The sequence below is a fragment of the Bicyclus anynana genome, chromosome 1 (genome assembly GCF_947172395.1).
Source record: "Bicyclus anynana chromosome 1, ilBicAnyn1.1, whole genome shotgun sequence".
NCBI classification, from domain to species: domain Eukaryota; kingdom Metazoa; phylum Arthropoda; class Insecta; order Lepidoptera; family Nymphalidae; genus Bicyclus; species Bicyclus anynana.
Genome location: NC_069083.1, coordinates 9,193,855 through 9,212,137, shown reverse-complemented (window position 1 = coordinate 9,212,137; position 18,283 = coordinate 9,193,855). Strand labels below are relative to the sequence as shown.

Genomic DNA, 18,283 nt, shown 5'->3' with positions numbered 1-18,283 from the left:
TACTTTTTCAAATTTTTCCATACAAAAACCATTTAGATTAAGCACCAGCGATCAACACGTCACTTTGACAGTTGCCAGCCCATATCTCGTTGTTGCCACATTAAAAAAAATTGAAAGCGGCTTTTACAGTATCAACAACCGTAATTTACAACCAATATTTTTATTAGATTTCTAATAAATACCTAATTTAGACTACCTACAGTTCACTTGTGGTGTGATTCTGGATTATTAATAAAATTTTCTAAATGGAGAGAAAGGAACGTTTGATGTTGTGTTCGGCCATGTTTTTTCTTCACAACATACGTCGTCGTGTGGCAATGGTCGACGTTTAGTTTACTCACTATTCTGAAGAATAATTCTTTTGCTGCTAAAATACAGTGTTTTGAGTTTAATACAGTGTCTATACGCAAAAATGAATCGCACCGAAGGGTTGGTGCAGCGAAAACATGTTGCAAAAGAAAATAATTCTGATGGAAGCAGAGAAAACAACGATGTGGACGATAAGAGGAACGATAAAAATTTTGATGACGGCGATTCAAAGGAAACTCGATTAACTCTCATGGAAGAAGTACTACTGTTAGGGTTAAAAGACAAAGAAGTATGGTTTCTGTTTTCGTTATTGAAAATGTAAGCAGTTGAACAGAATATGACTTACAGGTTGAACTATTTTATTCGTTTGTTTCAGGGTTACACATCTTTTTGGAATGATTGCATATCTAGCGGCCTCAGGGGCTGTATCTTGATAGAATTAGGATTAAGAGGACGTGTTGAATTGGAGAGAGCTGGCATGAGAAGAAAAGGATTATTGTCTAGAAAAGTTATTGTGAAATCAGGTAATACTACCTTGTAAACCTTTAACCAGCGAATAGTATACAGCCGGGATGGAATAGTAGAATCTGGGATATTCATAATTAATGTTGATAACAATTGTTTGAAAACCATAATTCAAGGCCCTTTTTTAACCATTATAGTTTTTTTATACAATATCTCTTATGTCTTAACACTGTGCGTTTTGGCATAGGCCTCCTTCAGCACCTTCCACTGCTCTCTATCTAGACCGTCCACCAGTTTGGTCCTGCCGTGAGTTTTATGTTGTTCTCCCATCTGAGGAACTGTTTGCCCTGATTCCTTCTGACATCTCTAGGGTACCATTCCATCACCAGTATGCTCCACTTTCCTATTGTGTCCCTTAGCATGTGGCCTGTCTATCGCCAGTTCTGCTGGTCGACACGAATTATGCCTTTGTTTGACATTTATTTATCTATTAACACTGTGACATCAAAAAATGGATGACAGGGATTTTGCTACATTTCAAACCCTAATGCCATGTACTATGCGAAATTAAATTGTTTATATTTAAATTTATGCGTCAACTACTCTATTAAGCGATATTACCCTATTAGATTTAATATCATCATCATTGTGTTCACCATTATCAACTGATGAAAGTCCACTGCTGGACATTGACCTCTTGTAATGCTATTGTAATGTTGGTGTTGACTTTCAAACAACATGGGTTTGAGCTGCCAGCATCCAGTAGATATTAAATTCATCGTAAGCTGCTGTGTTTAATATACAAAGTTATTTTAATATTTTATTTAGTAATTAGATGAAGTTGTAATATTGTTTTAATTTTTTGTAGACACTCCAACTGGTGATGTGTTGTTAGATGAAGCATTGAAACACATGAAAGATACTGATCCACCAGAGACAGTCCAAAGTTGGATAGAATATCTCAGTGGTATGTTTTAAAAATTTACCTGATTATTGTTATAAGTTTGACTTGTTTATCTGTCTGTGTGTCTGGCATCATAGCTCCCGAATGGATGTAGCAATTTCAATTTGTTTTTTTTTTGTACTAAAGATGACTTATGTGCTAGTGTTCTTAGTGTTTGATGAAAATTGATTAAGCCATTAAAAAGTTGTGGGGGGGTGAAAGTAGGGAAGGATTACCAAATATCAGCATGTATACTCAAGTGGGGTCTCGAATGATGCTTTCATTTGAGACCCTGAATGAGATTATTAATGATAAATGATAGCTTTGTTTAATGAGAAAATTGGTGGTGGGAAAATTGTGGCATGGAAATATGATTGTTTATATTGGAAAATAAACAGTTTTCTTTGATCCAACTCACATATGATGATAGAAAGAATTTCTGGCATAAAAATCTTTATTCTAGATAATTTCATGACCTTTAGGGGTATATTTTCAGCTTTGTGTCTATAAATGAACATTTCATTGGACTAGTAATGTGTTGGATTGTTAAAATGTTATATCTGTGATATCATGATACTCATTTGTGAATTACAGATATTAATTGTAAAGATCCATGGATACAGATCTTAAGTTACTTAATCAATGTCAGTGTGTATGTGAGACCTTAAAACAATAGTTGACGCTACAACCCCTACAACAACAGTCAGAACATGTTTTGACTTGCATTGTGCAGGTCTTTGTTTTATTTTGTTTACAGTTAAGACACAGACACTGGGAAACAGCTTGTGTATGGTTTTTAGTACATGAGTTGAGAGAATTTCTTTATAGAAGTAAACAATTAAGCTTAAAGATCTGTTAAATTTGCCAAAAAAGTGAAAAAAGTTCTGCTCCTTAGAATATCTGTAAATTCATATGTAAGATTGGCAAATCACTAATTTTGACCAAGGATTTTAAAGTTTGATTCCCTGATTCATTAACAGATTTCTTATTTTGCTTGTATGACCTCCTATATAAATATTACGATCCATATGTTGCGATCCGTCCAATACTTACAATGCGGATATATCAACAAATAACATGAAAAGCTATAATGCAATTATTATGAAAATAATTTAATAAATATACTACTAAACTTATTATATTTTTACAGGTGAAACATGGAATCCTATGAAATTGAAATATCAATTAAAAAATGTACGAGAGAGGCTTGCAAAAAATTTAGTAGAAAAAGGAGTACTTACAACTGAGAAACAAAATTTCCTATTGTTTGATATGACTACACATCCACTTACTGATAATGTGGTTAAGTGCCGTTTGGTTAAAAAGGTATGTGTATTCAGTATCTATTAAATTTAATAATATTATAGTAGGCTATATCTTTATATCATTCCGGGGCATAAGCCGTGATAGCCCAGTGGATATGACCCCTCCCTCCAACTTTTCAGTTGTGTGCATTTTAAGAAATTAAATATCACGTTTCTCAATCGGTGAAGGAAAACATTGTGAGGAAACCTGCATACCAGAGAATTATCTTAATTCTCTGCGTGTGTGAAGTCTGCCAATCCGCATTGGGCCAGCGTGGTAGACTACTGGCCTAACCCTTCTCATTCTGAGAGGAGACTCGAGCTCAGCAGTGAGCCGAATATGGGTTGATGACGACGATATCTTTATAGTAGTTGTGTCAGTATATAGCATTGCAATATTGAATAAATTAATTTAAACTAAAAAAATACCTCAGTTGTCTTCAGTGGTCAGCTGTATTATTAAAAGCAACTGTTTTAATAGCTATTATGAATTACTGTTATAATTACCTAAACATTTGCATAGCTAAAGAGTTCAAAAGGTTTCAGTAACAAATCCAAGACTTGCAGAGATGTATATTTCTGTGTGTGTGTGTGTGTGTGTGTGTGTGTGTGTGTGTGTGTGTGTGTGTGTGTGTGTGTGTGTGTGTGTGTGTGTGTGTGTTGTAAAAAATGTATATTGAATACTATACTCGTAGCTTAGCATAGAATATGCTCCTACTACATCAATACCATTGACTAATTCAGAGGTTCCCAAACTTTGTTTTTCTCATAGACCACTTTCTAATTTAAATGGTGGACTGGTGGACTCCCTGCCAAATTTCTATCCAAAACTCAACATGTTGAATGAAAATGTGATTAGTTTTACCTATGGAAATTATCGTTGCAGCTGAATCAACAGCCACCACGAACATTTAAAAAATAGTGAAAATTTACTACTTAATGGATTGTGCTTTGAGTGGATTATAAAAAGTAAAATTGTCCCAGGAATAAGTTAATTCGAATGGCCCACTACAAAGACAGGCCTCCTGTATGCTCCACAGAAGGTGATAATGTTTAAAACAGCACTCTCAGATGTTAATGATTATGACTGGGAGGGTTGACTTAACATGGTAACAGAGGACTACACCACCAACTTCCCAATTCTGCTGCTGGGAATTTCTTGCAAAAAAAGTTAAAATCTCATAGCCTAACCTAGGATTTCAATGAAGACTCATGACCCAAAGGCTCACTAGATTAACGGTAGACGTCCACAGATCTTTATCGTACGTATCAGACACATCGCATCAAACGGATTTTTAATTTTACTGTACATAAAATCTGTTCAATGTGATCTGTACTATGCAAATCAGTGGACACACTTGTATGACTTCTATACAAAGAATATTAAAATCCGTTTGATTCGATGCGTCCGTTGCGGATCTGAAGATGCCTGGCCTTAACACAGCAGGCTATTTCATATACATAATATATAGTGTATTATTGGCAAAATATTTGTGTCTCATGTCCATTAAGACATTGTTTGATTTAATGGAATGATAACATGCAATGATACTATTTAACAAATATTACTTTATTGATTAATGAATCAACTATTAGTGATACACATAATGTGTGTTACAAGATTTTTGGATAATGTTTACTTATCCTACCTAGATAGTATCAAATACTCGTTTACTTTTACCCATTTATGGTAAGTTTTTTTTTTTTTATTTTTTTTTTTATTATATATTCTTTACAAGTTAGCCCATGACTGCAATCTCACCTGATGGTAAGTGACGATGCAATCTAAGGTGGAAGCGGGCTAACTTGTTAAGAGGAGGATGAAAAACCACACCCCTTTTGGTTTCTACACGACATCGTACCGGAACGCTAAATCGCTTGGCGGTACGTCTTTGTCGGTAGGGTGGTAACTAGCCACGGCCGAAGCCTCTCACCAGCCAGACCTGGACAAATTAAGAAAATCTCAGTCTGCCCAGCCGGGGTCGAACCCAGGGCCTCCGTCTTGTATATCCACCGCGCATACCACTGCGCCACGGAGGCCGTCAAAGTACTACTAATACTAATATTTAATTAAAAAATACAGACGAAATTTACAAAGCAAGCTTTATAGCAGATACCACGCGGTTTCGCTAGTTTAGTTCCCATTCCTGTGAGAGTAGTACGGGAATAAAATATAGCCATGTTACTCGCTGATAATGTAGCTTTCCAATCGTGAAAGAATTCTTCGCATCGATCCAGTAGTTTCATAGCATATTCAATGCAAACAAACAGTCTTTCCTCTTTATAATATTAGTAAAGATATGGGTAAATCGATTATGTTTGTGACACTTTCATGGCTAAACCGATTTTAAAAATTCTTTCACCAACTACATTATCAGTGAATATTATAAGATAAATTGTGACAGTAATGGGAACTACATTGCATATTTTACATAAAATTATTGTTAGGTTAGGTTATGAGATAAGTTAACTAATTGCTTTAACAATGCAAAATGTAAATCGAATTTTCCATACTAAACGTTATTACTACTTAATACAAATGTGTGTATTAACATGTGGCTATTGAAGTTTAAAATAGATATATATGGTTATTGTAACACATTTGCATTTCAACAAGTAGAGATGTAGTAAACAGATGACCTTAAACTATATTTTAAAATAACAAAGTTCATGTGATGCATCATGATGAAATTTATTAATCGATGCTAAATGTGGGGCGTGTCAAATTAACAAACATTTTTTAATGGCGCCAAATTTAAAATCACCAGATGCATTGTTCCTTTTTTACTCATTTGTCCTTTATTTATTTTTTTAACAATGTTAATAACATAATACAAAACATTATTAAAAATTTATAAAAAAAAATTCTACCCTCCCGTTGTGGGTATCCAATATTTCAGTGCCCAAGTGAAGTGGTCAGGTCTCCAGAGAGAGAAACCTTCTCACAATACGCGCTGTCTCTAGAATAATTGCCTTCCTTCTGTATCCGACCTATGATCCAGCAGTTAAGTGAAAGCTTCTTAAGGTGTTTGTCGCAGCCATTGATTGAAGACCATTGATTGAAGTTCCGTTTTTAATCTATTATTTTTTTTTTTTTAATTTTTAACAATGTTGATAAAATACAAAATAAAAAGCTCCGTTTATTATAATCATCCCATTTTCAATGGCACCACTACAAGGCAAGGGAGGCCTTGTGTTTATAGGGGGGTATATTGATCTTAGACTCTCCACGCTGCGCTAACGCTGCTTTATCTACTGAATTATAATATCTAGCGAATGCGACTTCGTCCACGTGAAATTCAGTTCTTCATAGATCCTTCGGGACCATGATTTTTTTCTAGAATATAGAGTACCTAGCATATTATATGTTATACTACCGGACGCTTGCGACTTGACCGCGTAAATTTTCTTTTACAAATTCCACGGGAACCATGGACTTTTTCGGGATGAATGCCTATGTGTTAATCCAGAGTAAAATCTATTTCCATTTCAAATTTCAGCCAAATTTCTTCAGTAGCCGCATACAGACACTTACATACGGATTTGATTCCCAGCTCGAGCTAGTTTAGGATTTTATCATTTTTATTTTACAAGTATTTCTGGTCTGACGGTATAGGCATCTGTCAGGGCTGGTCACCGGCACAGATTTGCCGCAAAGCGGTTTAGCATTTCGGTACGATGCTGCGTAAAAACCATCAGACATATATGGGTAGAATGAACCTCTACATCTTCCAAGTAAACCTCTTTAAGATCTTGGACAGCATCGCGAGGTTTTATTCTCTGGATCTACTGAACCGATTTTGAGAATTATTTTACTACGTTACTTGTGACTGTCATAGGCTTTATCTTATCCCCGAATTGCCACGGGAACGGGAACTACGCGCACGCGGTTGAATCCGCAGGGAGTCTGCTAGTGTACTGACGAAGGCCAATATGGCGGTTGCAGGTGCAAGAAGCGGCGCTTCGTCGCTCCATAGTGGACGTGGCGCACGCCGACAAGCGCTCGCTAGCGCTGCTGATGCTGGCGCACTCCGCCGACGTCCTCGAGAACGCGTTCGCGCCGCTCTCCGACGAGGACTACGAGTTGGCTACGCGGCGAGTACGCGCGCTCCTCGACCTAGACTTCGAGGCCGAGGCCATGCGCCCCGATGCCTGCGAGATCATGTGGGCAGTGTTCGCCGCATTCACCAAATAGCGCCGGCGTGCCCTCTACCTCTACCTTAACGAGGTGAAACTGAACATATGAATTGTATATCAATTCACTTCAGTAAGTGGCGAAAATTTCGAGTGTACGAATTCAGTGCAATGAAAAAAAACAATTAAATGTAATATTAATATGTATACTTGTATACCTTTATTTGTACATAGATGTTAATGTGTTTATTTGAATTTTAGTTCAGTATTAAGTTGAACGATCATGTGAAATTGAAACCTCGTGTGATGAGCTGTTCATTGATGAATGATTTTGTCATTACCTACTAACAGAATATTGTTGATACTAAATCTAAACGAGGCACAAAATGTAGATTTCTTTATGTAATTAATTAAAATTATATACAGTGTCCATTGAATGCTACAAATATTAAATAACATTTACGTAAAAACTAATTATTATTATAAGTTGTTGTCCCTTGACACTGGGTTTGTCTAACAAAGGCATTTGTGGAACTTTGGGCTTAGACAATGCTGCTATAGTCAGTCTATTCCAGGAAGTCTGCTTGGCTTTGGATACAGTGGTAAAGTGTACAGACAAGAAGCTTGATAGGCAAGTTGGTGTGTAAAACTGAATGTGTGTGCGTGGGTCTGAAGCTACCTTTGGACTTGTATTGCACCCAAGTTCACCAACAAAATTGTCTGTCTATATTTGAGGGGCACGAGGTAAACTCACTCATTGAAAATATTTCACCATATATTTTACATCCTTACACTACACACAACTATAAATTTGATACGCAAAACAGAAATATGTAATTTTTTTACTGTAACAACAAACATAGACATCGTTTAGACTCGTTACACAGGATATTCAATTACTTGCTGTTTTGTTTCTTATCGTTGATTTATTGTTTTGGCTGAAGACTTGGGTCCTTTTTAGATATTGCTTTTATTGCTATAATTCAGTTAGAAATACTTACAAATTAAACGTAACTTCATCTTTTAGTAAACTAGAAGTTGTTGACAGTTTTTTATGGCATTTAACTATACCAACCTACATTTTTAGGAAACTCTTTACATGAAGAAAATGATTACAACAATGAAAAATCGATTTTATAGAAACAGTACTTATAAACGCGTTAGATCGTTGATCTTATACTTTGATAGAGGGGTAATGTCTAGCGAGGCAGGTACAATTCGTCTATGGTCTGCAGTGATAATGTTTCTTCAGGTTATACACACACGATCTTAATCTACCGTACCACTACATACAAAAGAAAACAGACTTCCCTGAATAGAATAACTATAACGCTGTAGCAGTGTTTAACTGGTACATGTCCTTGCTCATATGTCAAAGAAATGCACAAGCCAGTGTGAAGGGCACGAAGCGATACTGGCTGTTATTTTAGAATAGGTAAAAACTAACCATGAATATAGAGAAAAGGGTATGCTCATCCCCGGCCCAGGCCTACCATAACCACCCGGAAATTTATATCTAAAAAAATCTTGATAATTCTACTTTAATAATGAGATCTTTATCAAAACAGTTTGCTACAACGTATTACGACATTTTAATCCACGACAAGGACAAGCTAAGATTGACGATGAAGATGACCATACAGCCTGAGTTTTACGATCTTTTTTGAAGGCTTTTTTGTTCGTTTTCTTGTGTGTGTGTAATAAGCTTGTTGGTAACAGAAAAAAATAATACAGATTCAAATGTTACTTCGCCGCTTTTCTACACTGGCGAACATTTTGCCCTATATTATGATAAAAAAAATATTTTTCTGTAAGAAACATATTTTTATTAAGGCGATTATTTAACCACATCCTTATTTATACATCATTTATTATCATTTCCATATACTTTTTTTACGGGGGTTGTCTATGTATAGGTATGGGCCGGTGGGCAATATTCTTTAGTCAGTTTGTCTGAAATCAACAAATTATTTAATTGATTTGCATAAAATGTTCAGTTGACCATGGTTACATAATTATTTTTTATTTTATCATATCCTTAAGAGGTCTGCCTGCTCTTAAAATAACACCGTGTGTATTAAATTGTATAGTTGTATTAGAGGTGTTTGAGGTCCTTTCCATATGCGTAACTAGAGCTGCCCTAGAAACAGTTTTGTAAAAAGCCATTCACATTTGGACTATAAGAATGAAGTTAAATATTGAGTGACGACCTGGTAATAAGGTCCTTACTATACTTACGTAAATATTTTTTTTAATCCAGACTGTCGATAATTTAGATGGAATGACCATTTATGTGTCAGAAACTCTTTTCATCATAATGGAAAAATTTCGACATATTCGGATTGTTTAATGCGAATAGTTATGACTTCTATATACTATATACTATGATTACAGAATATGATATGTACATAATACATTTTAGTTTGCCTAGCGAATTGTAGTTACGCATGTGGTTTATTTTATATATACATATTTGTATATGTGTAAAATATATTGTCTATATGTTAAATGTTAGTCTGTAATCATTGCTAATATATGTATTATTAAATTAAACATGTCAAAGTGTGTCACACAATGGCACTTATTGGCATTTATGCTATGTTCATTCTCTGAGAATGAAATGGCCACAAGGAATATTCTTATTGAAATAATGTAAAATTTTAGTATACACAAGGTGCTCGAGAGTATTTTCTATAACTCTGTGGTTATATTCTTTACCGAAAATTAATTAAATACAACACAACACATCAAGTGTTCTAAAATTAATATTTTCGGGATAAATAATATTTTTTTTTGTAAATAGATTGTAATATATGTCCCTTATAATTATGACGTAGCCAAGTCTGACGTATTTCAAAATGCAAGGATAGATAAAGGCGTGTGTTACATGGATAGTCGGAATTATTTAAATTAATTTGTATGAAAACAAAGTTTTCTTTTTAGTAAAAAAATGTTCACTATGCAGTTCGGCTCCTATAAGTGGACTCGTCAACACCTTGAAATTATGGGAAATACTCCCGAGCACCCTGTATATAGATTCACCTTTGAAACTCCAAAATTTTTGTTAAGTGGCTTAATTTTTATGGTATAATGTAAAAATTACTTAGCAAATATTATGTATAAAATAAATTATACTATTTGATATAGTTATGTAACTTAAATATATCAATTATTATTAAGGATTTCTTATAGATATTGGCGTCATTTAACTCCTTCATTGTAAAGTATCTAAATTAAACTTTACCTTTAAATAAAAAAATCCTATATTTAATGTCTACTTGTACATAACCCTAAAAATTAGTTATTTTTATTATTTTCATTACTTCCGTATGTGTTAAAGTAATTTACTTGAAATAATTGTTAGTTTTACTTATATTTTGCGTATTCATAAAACAAGCAAGGCCATTGAGATGAGACATAGATTGTGTGCGAGCGAAAGTGGTAGATGAAACTGTATCTGTATTGATTGGAATTGTTAATGATAAAATTATAAAATGCTTACTAATAAAATTGTTAAGATGTAGATTTTAAATGATGTCTAAATTAATATTTGAATTAATTTAGAAATACATACTAAGTAGTAAGTATTATTAAATTAATTCTATTAAAATTTGCATGCCAAATAGGCAAGATACATTTACCATTTGCATCAATCACAAGTATATATGTGCGCATATATAAATAAATGAATATTTGCAGATATCAATTGATTTTATTTTTGATAGATTGATATCTCTGCAATTTTCTTTCTTAAAACGCGGATACGGATAACGCGTAGATAGCGCGTACATTACGCGTAGTCAGTTTACGCGTGTCTGGAACACCATGCCCATACTTGCAGTTACGCGTACAAGTGTACGCGCTATCCGTACGCACCATTACACGGGTTAAAAGTGCGTACAGATAGCGCGTCCCTGTCCACGCGTGCATTGGATACTCTTACAGCTCCTGTACGGACCGCCGCGAACCTGTACGCGAGGTCAATCGATATAAAGCGCTCCGTGAACCCCATTAATTCTGTGTCTATTCATTTTGCTGTCCAAATATAGCGTACCTGGTCGTGTGCGTTTACTTTGACGCGCGACCAAAAACCAACTGACGGCTAGACAGCTCGAGCTAGCTCGCGGTGTACGCGTTCTCCAAGAGTATATTCGAAGCTGCAGGTAAGGACATGACGGTTCCGACACGCGTAAATTAATTATGCGTACCAGTGTACGCGCTACCCATCCGCTCCACACAACTTAGTATGTTGATTATTGAGACCTTGCTTTAGGTTTAATTTATGTCACGTAATATAATAAAATTATTGTGGTAGATTAATTAAATATTCTATTGTAAAATTTAACGTAACTATAGTAACCTATAGTATTGTATATTATTCTCTGACCTGCACGAATTTACAATTAACAGTAACCTATAGTGTTGTATATTGTTCTCTGACCTGCACATTAATCAATGGCTAAGTTACAATAGTAGTAGGTCTTATCTTAGATACTACTGTTGACCTACAGGGAGTTTCTTGGATGTGACGGTTAACAAAGTTACTGTCGGTCAGATTTAAGAAACTCTTCTTACTCGTATGTAACTTAGCCTAAACTGGGGGTGCGGGTCTACCACATAACCTATTAAAACTATACTACTATCGTTAACAACTGAGTCTTAGGGCCATAAATCATTTCTCTATATCTATCTCGCTTGCACTTATGGGTCTTATGGAGCCGTCTAGTGAAGGGTGTAACAATGAAAGACATATTATCGATAAGTAAAGTTTATTATCGTATCTTGTTCACAAAATTAAAAAAATTAACAATATTTGATTTAATATAATACATATTTCATATTATATAATTATTAACTAAATAAACTTTTCAATTCATTGAGAAACAGGAATACGTTGTGAATCAGTGTTCGAGCTTGAGGGCTAATATCGCCATGTAATTTCTTCAGATCAACGTTAGAAAATAAAGTATCCATAGTGCGCAACGAGTAACACATGAATGTATTTATTTAATTGCAGTAAACACATTTATAGCAAATAAAATACGCAATGCAATTACATTAGAAACCGACCAATCAGAATCGTCCAAATCATTATTGACTCATCATTAGCACGTGCGCAGGTAGCCGTTTATCGATAATTAGGGTGCGCAGGTAGGCGCGCTGCACATTCCTATCTTTTTTGACTTTTATGACCGGACGACTCAGATGATAACGCGCATACTATAGACAAAGTATATCTATAATTTTGTTGGTTCTTATCCAACAGAGTTAAAAATTAAAATAAATGCCACGATCGGTGTGAAATAGGTTGTAAAATATTTAGTTATAACGATATGTAAGCCTGCCACGGACCTGTATATAGTTAGATACCGCGTGCCGTCCATCTAAGCGTGCCAAGTATACACTGCGCCTATTCAACTCTTCGTCTTATTTTAGTTTCTGTATTGATTTTTGAACAATTTGAACAATGTTTTTTTTTTTCAAAATCTGTCATTCTAAATACCATGTCGATGGAAATGATTTTTGACCCATGCGGACACTTTAGATTATAATTTTCGCAAATTATGCTCATATTTATAAATAATTATAATAAAAGGTATATATTAATCTTGGGAAAAGTTATGGTCCTTAAAACAGGTATCGTCAATCTACTTGAGATAGCGTAGTCCAGTCTTTGATCATATATGATAGTGAACATGTTTGTAATAAGTTGATCATTTGATTTGATTTAAACTAGCGGCGTCTACTAAATATAAGTCCGTGAAGTTGACTGTCTAATTCACTAGTAAGCAAAGCGTTAGAGAGTTTTATGTAATAAATCGTAGAAGTTTTTTTTTCTTTGTTTTCTCAGTGATCCTTTATATTATTTTCATTTAAATTATTAGGTGTGAAAATACTAGTGATTTTTACCCTCATTTTTAATTTGTCTGTTAGTAGACAGTATTGTTCGAGTATGGCTTTAGTATAGATAATTTCCCAAAACCTAAAAGAAAAAGTGGTTGTATTGGTTTGGTATAAAAGTAATTAACTATTGTGAAATATTTCGTCTCCGTGTGACCTAATATCTCAGTCAATTCCCACAGCGAATATTAAAAGGATTTAACTACTTAGAAATGATAAATATGTTTTAATTAAATATACCTATAATTTTATTATCTTGACTTTTTTACCACCATATTTAAACGTTTTGCACATCTATGATTATTCATGTTAAATGTTATTTATAGGCACTTTATTATTGTGACCTCACGTGCTTCGCTTCATACACTATAGCGTGGTTCTACTGTACTGGTTCACTGGTGGTTAACTGATCAAGTGTCAGCTAATAATTTCTACATAATTATGTAATTATTAAAATTAATATAACTGTAAAGAAATTACACAGACTGTAAAAAATGCCATAGTTCCGCTTATTTTAATTTATCATATTTTTTCGTCTGCCTTTATCTTTGTAAGTAATTCAAAAGTTGTTATGAATATATTACATTTAGAACACAATATTATGTTTCCTTTCCTGATTTGTTAAAAATTGTTGGTATATAAGTATTGTTATTTAATTTATGGTCTAAGCTAAAAGCTTGTGAAGGTCAAACCATCGTAATTTTTAAATATATTAATGCTGGCTCTACAGGCCTTTCAGATGGTTGGTTAGGCTGTCTACACGTTGGCGACATTAAGGTTTCGTTAGTAGCTGTTGTAACAAGATGAAGAGCGAGGGCACGATGCGTTGCGGCGCCGGAGCGGTGTTCGCTGCGTTATCTTACATAGATTTATATGTGGCATGTCACTCCGGTGCCGCACCGGACTTGCAACCACCGAGACGAGGCGGGGAGCGGTGAATGCGTTGCGACGTCGGAGCGGCACTGCTCAGTTTATGCGTTTCAAGGATTTACAGACTGAGCGGGGGCTCACGATGTGTTGCGGCGCTGCATCGCAAAGATTTCACCGTATCAGTGGGCACACGAGCGGTGTGGCGCGCTGCAATGTTATTATGTCGCAGCGGCGCCGTTGGCCAGTCTGTTAATAAAGTAATGTTGTGACGCATAAACAACTGACCGGTGCCGCTCCGACATCGCAACGCATGTCCCCCTCCCCGCCTCTTCTCGGTGGTTGCAAGTCCGGTGCGGCGCCGGAGCGCATCGTGTGACATGCCACAGATATTTCTGTGTAAGATGACGCAGCGACACCTCTCTGGCGCCGCACCGCCGCTGCCTCAACGCATGCCCCTGCTCTGTCAAACGCTGCGACATAACAACGTTTCGGCGCCGCGCCGCTCGTGTGCCCGCTGATACAGTGAAATTTTTGCGATGCGGCGCCGCAACGCATTGTGTGCCTTCAGACGGACTCGTAAGCTATTGCCGCTGTGTCAGGCCATCACAAGCTATCGCTGTGATTTGTAGTTTGTGTTATGCTAGCAATCCATGGTCCGGTATGACCACATGCCGGCAGCGCTAATGGCTTGAAATCCGATGAAACTGATCGTGTATTGGTGCGATCTGTATGACGTCATGCACATCGCAACCAACCCACTATCAGTTTTATCGGATGTGTCAAAGATTACTATTAGATATGTTACGTGCCTACAAAATCACTGCAAAAAGTGATCCGAAATTAGTCACTCCACTGAGCGCACACATGCCCTATTTTGTGTTTACTTACAGACAATATTTAGGTATTATTTGTTTAACTAACTTTCGTAGTTCTATTTAATTGCTTGGATGGCTTGGCGCTGCCGTCGCTTGTGTCGGAATTCGGAACCTTTGTCGGTCTTTTCACAAACACTGCAAAATAGTGTGCCTGAAAGATCAAAAGCAGACGACAATTAGCCACTTTTATCCGCCTTAGTTTCGACGCGCTGAGTGACATATCTAATAGTATAAAATCTTTGGATGTCAAACCGTTAGCGATACAGGCATGGTGGCACATTGGCCGGTGGGTGGCTAGCATTAAATTAATAACTTGGTTGTAATTATGCAATACCAATGCTAGCATATTTCATTTTGCCTTGCCAGTAGGCCTACGATGCCCACCACGTCATATCTCCTGAAAAGAAAAAGACGGTCGACCAATAGCGCCAAATCGTAAATATCGCTTTCTCTTTTGTTGCGATAGGACGAAAGAGATAGCGATATTTGATATATTGGTCGACAATAAGTCTTTAATGTCTTCGCGATGTATCTCGAGGCGCATAACTTAAGATATGAAAATACACTTACTTATTTTGTAAAAATAATTTCTATAGATATTTTTATACAATTAATCTGACTTGAGAAAAATAACTGAACGATTTTATAAACCAAATGATGGATTTAATACTAAAATTTGAATTAATATACTCGTACGAGTATTTGTATTAATTAGATTATCTGTCATTCAATTATGAATTAATATAAAGTATTATTTTATGTTTTAATATTTATTATAATTTACAACCTGAAAAATAATTTTCAAGGATCGTGAGAGAGATAAAGCTATATAGCTATACACATAGAGCTCCACAGATTATATATTTAGTTAGCTACATGGCTTAATATTTAATTGACGCGTTCTCCAGTAGGCCTAGCATGCGTCAACGACATACTCGTATCTGGTGCAATGAAAAAGACATGTTTTATTAGACCAATAGCAGCGGAAATATTTCAGTCAATTCATTTATTTCAATTAGACTTAGTTTACAAGTACCTACTTTTGTAATGCAAGGTAATGTTATTTTATTTATTTGTTAGATATTGGTGATAATTAGTCGAAAACTTAAAATTAAAGGTACGAAGGTCCCAAGCCTCGCACGGTGTAGCTCTCTCTTTCGTAGGTACCATCGCAAGAAAAGACAGCGATATGTTGATTGTTGTATATTTGCCCCGCTATTGTCGACATTTGTCTTTTTCTTGTCTCAGGATATTATGTCGTGGTGTGTAGGCTTACATAGTGTAGAAAATATTATACGAGTGTAAAATAAGAATTATTCGTTTCTAATACAGCAATTAAATATCACGGTCTGGCCTTAGTTAATAGCATCCGGTACAAATTTAGATAAAATAGTATAAAAAGTATGAAATTATGCTGCCTGTATATGGTTTTCCGTTGTTTTTTTTGCAAAAGCTCTTGATAAGTAGGTATAGTCAGAAATTAACAACGAATGAATCATAAAATTGGAAGTGAAAAAATGAACTTTTAATATGTACCTAATATGAATTGAAACTCATATTGAGATATTGTAAAATGAAGTCATTGTTTATCTACACTATCAGCCATGATCAGCCATGATGGACGGCCACAGAATGAAGCATGACTGTCATGATCATTGTCAAATTTTGGCTGAAAACCCCGGTTACGCTGGGTCATCGTTTTCGACCTCAACACGCTCGGAATCGCTTGTATTAACCTACAATGGCAGATGCCGTAAGCAATAAAGTAAAACCCAGTGGCGTTGCTAGATAACCAAGGGCTCTGGTGTAAATAAAAACATGGGGCCCCACTACTACCTAAACAGTAAAACTAAAATAATTTCGCATTATACAATGACTAGCCGTTATATACATTTGACATGATTTACTGACGTAAAGGACATCAGTATGAGTGGTACTAAAATGAAATAAAATTTAACCACTTCATAGACCCGTACTAAATAGTTTATTGACATTCGACTTACTCCTGATACATCATTCATTTTTTAAGTGGGTACTCGAAAAAACCACGATGCCCATAATTATCGATAATGCCAGCATCGAAGTTGTTCAGGAATACAACTACCTCGGTCAAATGATACAACTAGGTAGGAATAACTTCGACAAGGAAGCTGACAGAAGAATTCAGCTTGGTTGGGCAGCATTTGGGAAATTGCGTCGGGTCTTCAATTCGTCAATACCCCAAAGCCTGAAGACAAAAGTCTTTAATGAGTGTGTCTTGCCTGTTATGACGTATGGAGCGGAAACGTGGACACTGACTATTGGCCTTATCCACAAATTTAAAGTCGCTCAGCGAGCTATGGAAAGGGCTATGTTAGGAGTCTCTCTGAAGGATAAAATCCGGAACGAGGAAATCCGTAGGAGAACGAAAATAATTGATGTAGCCCAAAGAATTAGCAAACTGAAGTGGCAGTGGGCGGGCCATATCTGTCGTAGAACAGATGGCCGCTGGGGCAGACGTGTTCTGGAGTGGAGACCGCGTACTAGCAAACGCAGTGTAGGACGCCCTCCAGCTAGATGGTCCGACGACATCAAGAAGGTAGTGGGAAGTGGCTGGATGAGGAAGGCGGAGGATCGTGTGTGGTGGCGCGCTCTCGGAAAGGCCTATGTCCAGCAGTGGACGAATACAGGCTGTTGATGACTCGAAAAAAATCACGACTTCGATTCACAGTTTTTCGAAAGTTTAGTAGGTAAGGATTCAAGGGCGCCCTGAGCTTAAAGGCGCCGGGGCATTGCATCGTCCTGGGTAAAACCGAAAGGTCCAGGGCTCGCACTTTTACCAATATAAAAAAAACATACCAATGAACTTGAGATGAGAACCTCCTCCCTGTGAAGTCGGTAAAAAATTTAATAAAATTATGCTGTAAGTAAGCGACTTATAACTAGAAGTTTCACGTAAATTGTTAAGCTAAATGATTTTGTTCTTGGAAATTCTATGTAGGTAGTATAGATTAAACAAATAATGATTTAAATAAAAAAATATATTTCCGTCATATCGTGCTAGAGACAAGAGAGAACAATTTTTTAATGTGTGTAAAACGTGTAAGATCAAATATATAGTAGGTTTAAAATTATACCCTATCAAAATATTGCAAATGCTTACATTATTCTGTAAACATGTGTATTGCTAGTACCTATTTTTCTGTAGGTATAATACGAAAATGTTAATTATAACCAGAACTATAATTTCAAGTTAGGTAGGTACATGTCACTAGCTACAAAAAAATCTATATCGGTAAGCTTAGGAAATAAACTATTATCCAATCATGAGTAAAATCAGCTATATAAATAAAATCATTAAGCTACAAATTGGTAGTAAGTATTTACAAATATTATTTTAAATGTATATAGGTTTAGGTATTAGGTAGGTATGAGTATATTAATAACTGAGCTTTCATAGGAAGCTCTTATATTATTAATTCAACCGTATAGAAGCTTCGCTT

The 18,283-nt window shown here is 35.7% G+C and overlaps 1 protein-coding gene across 1 annotated transcript; it reads left to right on the top strand.

Moving 5' to 3' along the window:
• The first annotated feature begins 146 nt into the window (after window positions 1-146).
• Window positions 147-18,046, top strand: LOC112049608 (Golgi phosphoprotein 3 homolog sauron). Its single transcript, XM_024087562.2, has 5 exons — window positions 147-598; window positions 686-833; window positions 1,643-1,741; window positions 2,868-3,043; window positions 6,968-18,046. Exons 1-5 carry the CDS (start codon window positions 413-415, stop codon window positions 7,214-7,216), a joined length of 858 nt encoding a protein of 285 aa, XP_023943330.1. The 5' UTR covers window positions 147-412; the 3' UTR covers window positions 7,217-18,046.
• Window positions 18,047-18,283: the final 237 nt, after the last annotated feature.

What these genes read in the sequence shown, in the direction of transcription:
- LOC112049608 (XM_024087562.2), top strand. Translation starts at nt 413, where the DNA reads ATGAATCGCACCGAAGGGTTGGTGCAGCGAAAACATGTTGCAAAAGAA. An exon ending in AAAAGTTATTGTGAAATCAG is followed by an intron (nt 834 to 1,642) that starts GTAATACTACCT and finishes AATTTTTTGTAG; the next exon opens with ACACTCCAACTGGTGATGTG. An exon ending in TTGGATAGAATATCTCAGTG is followed by an intron (nt 1,742 to 2,867) that starts GTATGTTTTAAA and finishes ATATTTTTACAG; the next exon opens with GTGAAACATGGAATCCTATG.